This window comes from Eretmochelys imbricata, chromosome 2, assembly GCF_965152235.1.
Source record: "Eretmochelys imbricata isolate rEreImb1 chromosome 2, rEreImb1.hap1, whole genome shotgun sequence".
In the NCBI taxonomy this organism is placed as follows: domain Eukaryota; kingdom Metazoa; phylum Chordata; order Testudines; family Cheloniidae; genus Eretmochelys; species Eretmochelys imbricata.
The window spans coordinates 61,357,353-61,367,127 of NC_135573.1; the positions used below are offsets into that span (position 1 = coordinate 61,357,353).

General features: G+C 35.8%; 1 protein-coding gene across 2 annotated transcripts in view; it reads left to right on the plus strand.

The window, feature by feature from the left end:
- MYBL1 (MYB proto-oncogene like 1) overlaps positions 1-8,414 on the plus strand; it is a 45,566-nt gene extending 37,152 nt beyond the window's left edge. Inside the window, exons 13-16 of one of the 2 annotated variants that reach the window (XM_077810192.1) lie at positions 2,519-2,635; positions 2,737-2,841; positions 4,400-4,579; positions 5,704-8,414. In XM_077810192.1, coding sequence (XP_077666318.1) covers positions 2,519-2,635; positions 2,737-2,841; positions 4,400-4,579; positions 5,704-5,832 — 531 coding nt within the window. In that variant the 3' untranslated portion in view covers positions 5,833-8,414. The remainder of the gene's footprint in view (positions 1-2,518; positions 2,636-2,736; positions 2,842-4,399; positions 4,580-5,703) is intronic. The other variant, XM_077810193.1, reaches the window with a different exon arrangement.
- The last annotated feature ends 1,361 nt before the right edge of the window (positions 8,415-9,775 follow it).

Consider the following 9,775-nt stretch of genomic DNA (forward strand, 5'->3'; position numbering starts at 1 on the left):
ACAAGTACCATAGTGCAATCTCTTTATCCTGAAAGCACAACTTACAAATGTAGATTTCTTTTTTTGTTACGTAACTGAGCTCAAAAACAAAACAACGCAAAACTTTAGAGCCTCTAAGTCCACTCAATCCTACTTCTTGTTTAGCCAATCGCTAAGAGAAACAAGTTTGTTTACATTTATGGGGGATAATGCTGCCCGATTCTTATTTACAATGTCAGCTGAAAGTGAGAACAGATGTTCACGTGACACTTTTGTAGCCGGCATTACAAGGTATTATGTGCCAGATATGCTAAACATCCGTATGGCCCTTCATGCTTCGGCCACCATTCCAGAGGACATACTTCCATGCTGATGACGCTCGTTTAAAAAAAAAATGCGTTAATTAAATTTGTGACTGAACTCCTTGGGGGAGAATTGTATGTCTCCAGCTCTATTTTACCCACATTTTGCCATATATTTAGTATTATAGTAGGTTTCAGAGTAACAGCCGTGTTAGTCTGTATTTGCAAAAAGAAAAGGAGTACTTGTGGCACCTTAGAGACTAACCAATTTATTTGAGCTTAAGCTTTCATGAGCTACAGCTCACTTCATCGATGAAGTGAGCTGTAGCTCACGAAAGCTTATGCTCAAATAAATTGGTTAGTCTCTAAGGTGCCACAAGTACTCCTTTTCTTTTTGAGTATTACAGTAGTCTCTGATGGTGACTCAGCACGTCGTTCATTTTAAGAACACTTGCTGCAGATTTCACAAAACGCAAAGAAGGTACTAATGTGAGATTTTGAAAGATAGCTATTGCACTCGACCCAAGGTTTAAGAATCTGAAGTGCCTTCTAAAATCTGAGAGGTATGAAGTGTGGAGCTTGCTTCCAGAAGTCTTAAAAGAGCAGCACTCTGATGTGGAAACCACAGAACCCGAACCACCAAAAAAGAAAATCAACATTCTCCTCGTGGCATCTGACTCATGATGATGAAAAAGAACATGCGTCGGTAAGCACCGCATTTGATTGTTATCGACCCATCATCAGCATGGACGCATGTTCTCTGGAATGGTGAATGAAGCATGAAGGGATATACAAATCTTTAGCACATCTGGCACGTAAATATCTTGCAACTCCGGCTACAGCAGTGCTATGAGAATGCCTGTTCTCATTTTCAGGTGACATTGTAAACAAGAAGCAGGCAGCATTATCTCCTGAAAATGTAAACAAATTTATCTGTCTGAGTGACTGGCTGAACAAGAAGTAGGACTGAGTGGATTTGTAGGCTCTAAAGTTTTGCATTGTTTTATTTTTGAGTGCAGTTATTTTTGTACATAACTCTACATTTGTAAGTTCAACTTTCATGATAGAGATTGCACTACAGTACTTGTATTAAGTGAATTGAAAAATACCATTTTATTTTTACAGTGCAATATTTATAATAAATAAAGGGAGCACTGTACACTTTGTATTCCATGTTGTAATTGAAATCAATATATTTGAAAACGTGGAAAACATCCAAAATATTTATATAAATAGTATTCTATTGTTTAACAGCATGATTAATCATGATTAATTTTTTTAATTCCTTGGCAGCCCTAGTTGATTTACATTTTGTGAATTCTGACCCCTTTCCTTTTCAATTCATTATATTTTGTCTGGTCCTTTGTTCCCACAAATACTAAAGGCTGCTCAGATTCAGTCTTTGGGATTGGCCCCACCCTTGCTACCCTTACTCTAGATTGTAACCTCTGCTCCTCACAATGCAAATAGTAGCTCTGCACTCCTGCTTTTATCCACTACTATCTTGGCTTTTAAAGCCAAAGTTTTGGGCTTAGCGGAATCCTCTCCCCCTGCTGGCACATAACAGAACCATCTGTATGTGAAATTATACACGGTATTTTATGGTTATTAGTGCCTTATGCAAAGATATATTATTGGTGTCAGTAAAAATTTCTCCCCGACAAGGATCACATTTTTGTAGTGCGTAAACCATTGTGCTATTTGTAGGGGATGCTTCATCCCCTGTGTGTGTGTGTGTGGTTTTGAATTTGGAAGTATAAAATAAAGCTGGACACTTTAATCCAATAATGTACATGTTCAGTTTGAAATGTGCTACTTTTTGTAGGGGACAATGGTTTGTGCTTCCAAACAATGTGATTCTTACTGGAGAAAATTATCATTCATAGTTCCATTGGCTAATAAAAACAAATTGATATGTAGTTTAGGTAAACTTTCCCTGTTTAGGGTTAAAATATGTTTATATACCTAATGGGAAAACAAGCTGGCTAAAAATAACTTGGAATGATACAGCATTGTTAAAATCTGTTCAGTCTTGAAATGCTGAACTGTAGTTATCAAATGCAGTAATTTTTATTCCTTAATATGTTGGTGGATTTTACTGAGGCTTTCTACCTCCCATGGAGTAGATGATATCTCCTTGTTATAATAAAAAAAAAAATGAATGTCAAATGTGGTGAAAACCAGCAACTGATAAATTTTCTGTGGCTTTCCCCCCACCACACTTCTATTTAAATTAGTCACAACCACTTGCCTTCTTGGAAGAAGATATTAGAGAGGTTTTAAAAGAGGAAACTGGAACAGATATATTCCTTAAGGAGGAAGATGAATCTGTCTATAAAAGCTGCAAGCAAGAGGTGATGGTGCAGTATGTTGCTTTATTATAATAGTGGTAGAAAAAAATAGCAACTCATAAATTGTAATCTTAAATTTTTTCTTTATAAAATGTTGATCACAGCACACTTCTGCCAAGAAAGTCAGAAAGTCATTGGTCTTGGATTCTTGGGAAAAAGATGAACTTGGTGCCCAACTCTTCACAGAAGAAAATGTTTTGGATGTACAGGTTGGTATACTAATAAATAGTAAAACTGGTAGAAATTTTGATGAAAAATTGAATGAATATTTCCCCCCCTTTTTTTTGATCAGCTCTAGTACATAGTCACCTTGGGGGTCTAACTATTGACGAGTAAGAGTAAACGTCTAGCAATTTCAAAAATAGTTGTCTCCAATACCTGCTTGGGTAGTGCTCCATGCTATGGTGTGTGGGATTATGGGTTTTGGGAATGTATGGATTGTATTGCAGGTGTTGATCTTTTGCTTGTTGGATCACTGGATTCTTGGATGACATTAATGGCAGTGGGACAGGGGAAATTTTGCCTTTCTAGTCAGTTTTAAGGAAGGAGGTGATGAGCAGTCCTGTTCCATCCTTGGGAAGAAGGCTGGTGGCTGTAGTACCATCATTATAGGATGGACAACCTTTGAAATGAAGGGGGAAAATGAGGAATTTCAAGATCTTAGTAAGTATGTGGAGGATCCTCCGTGAAAGAAAGATGCAAAGATTGCTGGCAATTCAACACAGCTTTTTTTTAAAAAAGTATTTTGTTTTTTGTAAGCAATCAAGTGAATTTCCTACACAGTGGTTTTCTTTTATTTGTTTTTGATGGTTCTGTAAAAGTCTGCATACCAGAATTGTGGCCAGTGGTGCCTGGCAATGATAAAACTGGCTTATGGATGTATTGCTTTTGAATATAATTTAGGAGAATATATTAAACCAGTTTTTGAAACAATCAGTCCAGTGTCTCCCTCAGTAACTAAACAAAAAAACACTCAAAGAACTGGTCTGTTTTAGTAGCAGACTTCTAGTATAACTTTCTGTGTTAGTGTAGACAGAGATTTATATTTTATAACTGTTTCTAAAACGATGCCAAGCTATCAAGTTTTATATAACTTATTTTAAAGAAAATGTAATTGAAGCTGTAGTATGATTGTATAACATAAGGGAGAAGAAAAACTGGTCCACCCTCGTCAAGGAATTAGCATCAGAACCATGCTAGCAGCAACTGTGTTTAAATTCAGTTGTTACCAATACATTTTGGATCCCAGTATAGTTTAGTACAGTGGTTCTCGACCAGGGGTTCAGGGCCCCCTGGAGGCCATGAGCAGGTTTCAGGGGGTCCACCAAGTATGATTGGCATTAGATTCAATAGGGCCCAGGGCACAAAGCTAAAATTCTGCCACACAGGACTGCAGCCCTATCCCTGAGTCCCACCACCCAGGGTTGAAGCCAAAGCCTGAGCAACTTAGCTTTGTGGGGCCCTGGGCAATTGCCCTCCTTGCTACCCCATAACATCGGCTCTGGCTCTTATGTGCAGAAAAATAGTTGTTGTGGCACAGCTGGACTGTGGAGTTTTTATAGCATCTTGAGAGGTTGAGAACCCCTGGTCTAGTACTTTATCCTGAATTGACACTAGTTTTCTCAGAAATGTTTACTCATTGATTCTACCTGCTACATATTTGCTCTATTTTCCCATTTTGTTTTTTTTGAAGTAACAGCTAAAGGTTATTTTACTGAATACTAACTTTTATTCCTCTTCCCCATTCCTCTGTCTTTTTTCCATTAGTCAGAAAATATCTATACTACATCTTTACTAATGATACCGTTGTTGGAAATACATGACAACAGATGTAATCTGACATTGGAGAAACAGGCAACAACTTCAACAAACAAAACAAATGCAGTAATTAAAAAGAAACTGAATTCTTGCACTTCAAAAAATGTCAAAATGGAAAAGTCTCTTCAGGTCTGGATTCAAGATACCTTTTGTTAATTTCATTAACAATCTTAACGGTTAAATGGTTTCTAATCCTTTTTTTTTTTTTTTTTTTTTTTAAGTTTGGGTCAGTGTTTCTATGATTCCTGTTTTTCAAGCTAGTAATTTGGCAATGAAAACTTACTCCATGTCTGAACTCTGGGCAATTTTTAAATAAACTCTTTTTATTCAAATAAGTCAAATTTCAGAATTTATGTAATCAGTCTATTTTAGGATTGAAACACTTGGTAATGTTAAATGGCTAAGATTTCTCTGAAAAACGTTTCTGTGCAGTCACAAATTTCCTTTGGGCCAGATTCTAGTTCGTGGTTACATGGCAGTAAGGACATGTAAATTCCTCACTGCTACTTATGCTAGCTCTGTAGTCCACCACAAGTCAGGCCTGATCCAGACATTCTACAGATTTGCTTCCCATGCTTGAATTTCAGTGCACAGGTTTTCTGGGGGGTTGGGCTAGTGGATCAATGATTTTTCTCTCTGCCCCCCCCCCATATTGATAGCCCCAATGTCCACCACCATATCCCATTCATCCCAAAATGTCTGTCTGCTTTCCCCCCTTATGCATTTATAAAAAAAAAAGTACCTTACTTCCTTTCTAGCCACCACACCCTTCCAAGCTGCCAAAGTTACTTTCTGCATTTCCTCTGAACAGCGATTACTGTGCATTGTCAATACTGCATTCTGCTGCCTTTTGAAACTTCAGAGTAAAATAAATGGGAAAACATTCTAAAAGAGGGGTTTTATTTAATTAGCTATTACAGCATCAATTATTACAATGAATATTTCAGTTCAGGAAATCCCCTCTCTCGCTTCTTTACCTCTGTTGCCTTAGAACTTTCAACCTGGCACATAGGCACTGCTGATGTGCTGAAAAAAACAGTGAGCTTTGTCACAGATTACCAAGTATGCAGAATACATGTGATAAATGTGATATTACTTGAATTTTGATTATATAAACTGTTGTGAAATTTAGCATGGAAAAAGCTTTTAAAAGAAAATCTAAATTAGGATTATATTTAAATGCTGACATATTCCAAATACAGCTGTTTAAAATTTCCTTTGAACTGTTTTTTTTGTTTTGTTTTTTAATATAGTCAAATTGTGAATGGGAAGCAGTTGTTTATGGAAAAACAGAAGATCAGCTTATCATGACTGAACAAGCAAGAAGATATCTGAGCACATATACAGCTTCCGGCAGTACTTCAAGAGCTCTAATTCTGTGAGGATCACTGCAACTGACAAAACCATCCCTTCCCCTTACAATTAACACTACACTGAAGGAGATTCCAGTCAAATATATGTGAATGAAGTCTTTCTTTTTTTGAGACAACCTTGTAAAGGAAAACTTGTCTCTTTTTAATTGACAAAGGGCAGACATATGAAGCTTTGCCTTTTCAAGTAAGGATAGCATAAACAATCCTGCAATTAACTTTTTCAATATTTTTTTTTAAAAATCTAAAGAATAATAGTCAAAAATATTGGAGTAAATGTTAACATACACTTTTTTTAGCCCAGTTTTTCACATTTATTCTTCACAACATACATTGCTACTCTCCAGTTAATGCATTTTGAATGTAGGGTAGGTTTACAGGTACTTCTGATTTCTGAATAAGCAACATACACAGCTGTATGAAAATGCTTTTGCTTAAGTGCTCAGTTGCTTATGTAGCAATATTTTTTCTACCATATAAAGAAACACAATGGAAAGGAGTCTAAAGGAAGGATAGAAAGTTGCACTACTAGTTTTTGGTATGCTGCAAAAACAATAAAATTAACTACAGTGTTAAATATATTTATTTGAGAATGGTACTAGAAATAAGATAGTAGGCAAATGGATGAATTAAGTTTTTTTCATTAGTGTAAAACATCAGTATTTTCTTCATAAATCTCAGAAACTGAGACCATTGTTGAATGTATTGTACAGTATGTAGGAACAGGGAAACTTTTTGTAAATTGGAAAGGAGTTTGTTTTTATAATTTATTTTCATTTTAAAGCTTAAATGTAGATATTTATGTGTATGTAGGTTGTCTAGAAGCCAACGTTGTTTCCTGTTATAACAGCTAAAGTGGTAAAGGACAAATTTTAACCTTGAAGTATGGAATAGCTGCATCATTACAGGCTGTGAAGCATATAAATCTATACTGTATGTTACATCTACCTAAGGATTGCACTATATACCCTTTAAATCATGTTGGTCAGCAAAGTAGTTATAATCTGTCCTCTTAGTATACTATTACAAGTATTCCAAGAACTTGTTTTTAATTAATTTATATATATATAAGAGGAAACCTGAGGTCCTTTATGTGACCCTATTATTGAGTCCTATTCATGAATTAAAAATTAATGCATTTTATTACGTTTTAAAAAAAACTTGGCACCTTGGTTTTTAAAACAGTCTTATCTGCACTTAGAAGTTTGACCATTGTATATTTACTATACTAAATATTTGAAGAGTGAAGAGAGCGTTTTTATTTATGAAAATCTTTGTCCTTATTTAAACCTCTACAGGTTACAACAGTTGCTTCAGTTGCCTATTTTAGGTATTTGCACTTACTTTGTCTTTTTTGAAGGAATGTTTTGGTTTGCTTTTGTTGTAGAGATTTTATGTAGTTAATTTCTTGCAGATTATAATTGTGTGCTATCAACAATACTGACAAGTAAATAGAATTGTACACTGTAGCTTTAGCTATTTATAATTCAGACACTCTTCCTCTCCACTCCCGGGTGTGCTGCTATAGATAATAGCAGAATCGGCTTGCTGCTATGAGAGATGGAAAGAGCGCGCATCATATGCACTGTATGTAAAATTTCCAAAAAAAAAAAAAAAAATGATGGCAGGTTCTCCAGTTACCTTAATGAGATCAACCATTACTATGCAGGATATAGCAAAATTCATACCACAGAATTTATACCACATCATACCAAGACCTTTAGAAAATGGTTTTTGTTACTTAATTTTAACACTTGGTATGTGGTATGTGAACAGCAATCTGTGGTTATTAAAATACTCTTAAAAACAGCTCATGAGTTCCAATATTTTTAAAGGAACATTTAAATATTAAATGTTTGAATGCCTAGATTCTGTAGTTGGCTTAAAAAGTTTCAGCAATTTTAAATCGAATTAAAAGGAAGAGAAATTCTTGTAGAAAAGAGATCTGAAAATCGCAGCTGTGCCAGGATTATTCCTCATTCATGTCAAAAGAGAGGAGCCAATTAGAACCCCTTGACAGTGGTGGTTTTGGTGTGTTCATTGCTGGCAGTAGATTTCACAAGGAGAATCCAATTTGTGGCACAAAATGAATTAATGAAGGTGATTAAGTTGCATATGTAGAGAGATTCTTGTAAGCCTTTCATGCCAGGAACTGGATTTATTTTCTCCTGGATGAGGTCTTAGAAATGGTTGCACCAAAGACACCAGTACCAAGGTTAGACATAGTTATGATAAGTAGTATTTATTTGAGTTGGTATTGGTTGAATCATCTAGTTAACTGCTTCTTTGTTGCGTTAGTGAGGAGGTTTTAATCTTTGACGTCAGGCATCTTTTTATCACCTTTTTGAATGTTGTGTGCATTTGCATTTCTTTCAGTTTAGAAGTAGACTATACATGCAGCAGCCAAACGTGCATGAAAACTGACTACATATATAATTCATTTTGTTTTAAGGTTTTGATATAATGTACAACAAATGCCTTGATTAAGTTTAGTTTTTTTTGTTGTACTACAAACTTTGTTTCATGTAAGAGAATCTTGCATATAATGCAGACCCATATTAACAGCAGAAATAAAGCATCTATGTACAAGGTTACTGGAAAAGCCTCTTGTTTCTTATGAGAAATAAGACTAGTCTGTGTGGTTTATTTATTGTAAATGTTCCAATTACACATTTTGTGAGAGTCTAATAATAATTAGGTATGCATCCAAAGGGAGTGAAATGCTGCAATAATTCCACAGCTATCAGTATGGAGAATGGAAAACATGTCTGTGGGGATCATCTTTTTGGTATAGATTTGTGATAGAGACTGTCAAGTAGAGGTTGTAATATGGCATCCATTACCTTGATTTTTATTTTAATATTCAGAAGAAAACTCATTTTGGTTTGCATTCCCTACTTTGTTTTTAGTTACATGAACAATTAATTTCTGAGAGGCAGGCTGCATGCAGCAGGGTTTTTTAAATTAATATGAAGGGTGATTTAGGGAATAAAATTTGTGGAACAAATAGTGAGTTCATGAAACTGACAAACTTCACTGGCAGATTGGAAAATCTGTAAGAGCACTATCTAGTTTAGGACTCACAAAGAATAAAAGCTTCACTGATGCAAGCTGTAATTGTCCTTTTAAAAAAAATTGCAGTGCATGATGCTTGCAACTTTTAACAGTTGGAACTGGTGTGAGGTCACTGTCTCTATGGATACTGTAATCTTTGCTTACTGGATCTTCTCATGCAAGTGTCTGAGATTTCAGTTTCTGCAAGTCTCCTTAGTGGTCTTAGACACACAGTTCCTCAAGCCACTCCCTGTCAAAAGGGAAAATAGTACTTGGTCTTTTCACAGGGCCATATACCCCAGCCAAACATTCTTCCTGGATCTCAGTAAGAGCAACATGACCTCGTCCTGTCTCTCAGCTACAAGCTTGGAATGCTTGGCAGATTTTCTGTTGTCCTTCTCCACATTACTTTTGCTTTTTTCAGTAAGTGGCTTCTAGAAAATCAGCTGTTCTGCATAAGGGGTTTTTTGATCTGTCAGCTGTAACTATAGCTCCTCTTACTCTCCCTGTCTTGGCCTTAGTGGGGAGGGATGGAAAGCAGTGGGAACAGCAACCATTAGTAGCATAGAACAGACAGAGGTGTAGTTTTTTACAATTTATTCTAATTCATAGGTTCTCAACCTAGGAGGAGCACTCACCCTCTCTTTATGGTTAGACATTAAAGGCTCCTAGCATCTTTCACTTAATATGGGATCATGGTATGGAAAAGGTTGAGAACTACTATTGTAATTCTACTTTTAGTACCTCAATTCCTCTTTTTCTTCTGTGAGTGCACAGCTGTATAAGAGGTGGAATTTGACCCCGAGTTTGACGCATTTAAACATTTGCAAGGATTTGTTCTCTTGGTATGTCCATAATCTGAGCAATGCCAATTAACTAGATGGGCATATATTGTTATAAA